The following is a 1426-nucleotide window of genomic DNA, read 5'->3' on the forward strand; positions in this document are numbered from 1 at the left end:
AGGCTTCATTACTGTATAATGAAAAAACACAATAAATTTTCTCTGTATTAGATAAAACTCATAATGATCAGTATAATTGGGTAATTTTCTCAGTAGGACAATCTTGATCACAGTCCGGATATGTAAGTATTCTCTTACTGCCAGCAGTGGAAAGTGAAGAATTCACAAGAACAACTGTGGAACTTGAAGGCATCAACAATAAATTTGGCGTAACCACTGAGTTAGGGGTGTTGGATTCTAGCATCCCAATTTCCTGCAGTAGACTATAGCAGGAAAATATATGCTCCTGTTAAAATGCACAAAATTTAAGATAATTAGAGGAAAGAAAATCACTTATTATCAGGTTTTAACTACCATATAAAGCAAGGAAAAGAAGAGAAAGGAATGGAGCTTACTTTTTCTAGGGACCCCCATGATGAGATTGTGTTCATCTTAATCTCCAGTTCATTGTTAGTCAACTGGGAATCATAAGCTGCTAAAACCGCGGCTGCAGCAATTATGGAAGGCCTATTTTGTACTACATTAATCTCTGCATTACAAAACTGTATATAAATTCTTAAGCAAACACAGATCAGACTCAACACTATCTTCAGAATTTACCTTTTATTATGGCGAAAATGAGTTCTATTGCTCGGATTACCATTTCTTTATGGCTGCATTCGCCACACAGCTTGGTGGTGAAATAATGGAGATAAGCAAATGGTGTAATTGAACTCATTTTCCATTCCAATGTATGCAAAATCAATAATTCCATTCTCTGAATTGCATTTCCTTCAAAGTTATAATCATCTACATGATACTCTGATAATGCGGGTATTTTATGTTCCTCCATCTTTGCAGCCAAAGATAAACAAGCTACTGATAATAATCGAATAGCCCATAATTTTCCATCCTATTAGTATTCCAAGTTAGTAGACATGAATATCCATATCTAGGAAGAAAACAATAAATTAAAATAAGAAGCACTTACATCAATCAATCTTCTTAAAAAGAAACCATCAAAATAAATCAATGAGAGATAAGCAGTGCAAAAGTGAAATCCAAAAGAGGCTCCTGTCTGTATATAACAACACAAATTTTAATAGCCCAGTAAATACATAAATATATATGACAGAAAAATAAAAAGAAGATTGAGGAAACAAACATTGAGAATCCATTTGATGGCATCCAAACGAACGCACTTAAACCAGCTCTTTTCACTCTTCAGAAGTGAGCAATTGCTATTAGTTTGAAAAGTGACTGCCTCTCTTTGAATTAACATTTGTATATTTTCATCATCACGCTCAGAAACTGAACATATGCCCAAGATGTAATTCTTTTCGTTCAAACAAGACTCGTCTTCTTGACACAAAAGGGTGTCAGAATCATTCATTCTGCTCTGCAAAATCTTGGGTAGCCCAGAAAGGTAAAGTAGATAAAATGTTCA

The 1426-nt window shown here is 34.2% G+C and overlaps 1 protein-coding gene across 1 annotated transcript; it reads right to left on the minus strand.

Annotated features, from left to right (window-relative positions):
• Positions 1-44: 44 nt before the first annotated feature.
• Positions 45-1378, minus strand: LOC111384221 (cyclin-D5-1-like; the record flags this gene model as incomplete). The annotated part of the gene is made up of 5 exons (XM_023008479.1): positions 45-286; positions 396-529; positions 601-892; positions 971-1057; positions 1145-1378. Coding segments are annotated over 5 exons (966 nt in total), but the record flags the coding sequence as incomplete, so codon positions are not given.
• Positions 1379-1426: the final 48 nt, after the last annotated feature.

The sequence above is a fragment of the Olea europaea genome, unplaced genomic scaffold (genome assembly GCF_002742605.1).
Source record: "Olea europaea var. sylvestris unplaced genomic scaffold, O_europaea_v1 scaffold28707, whole genome shotgun sequence".
Lineage (NCBI taxonomy): Eukaryota > Viridiplantae > Streptophyta > Magnoliopsida > Lamiales > Oleaceae > Olea > Olea europaea.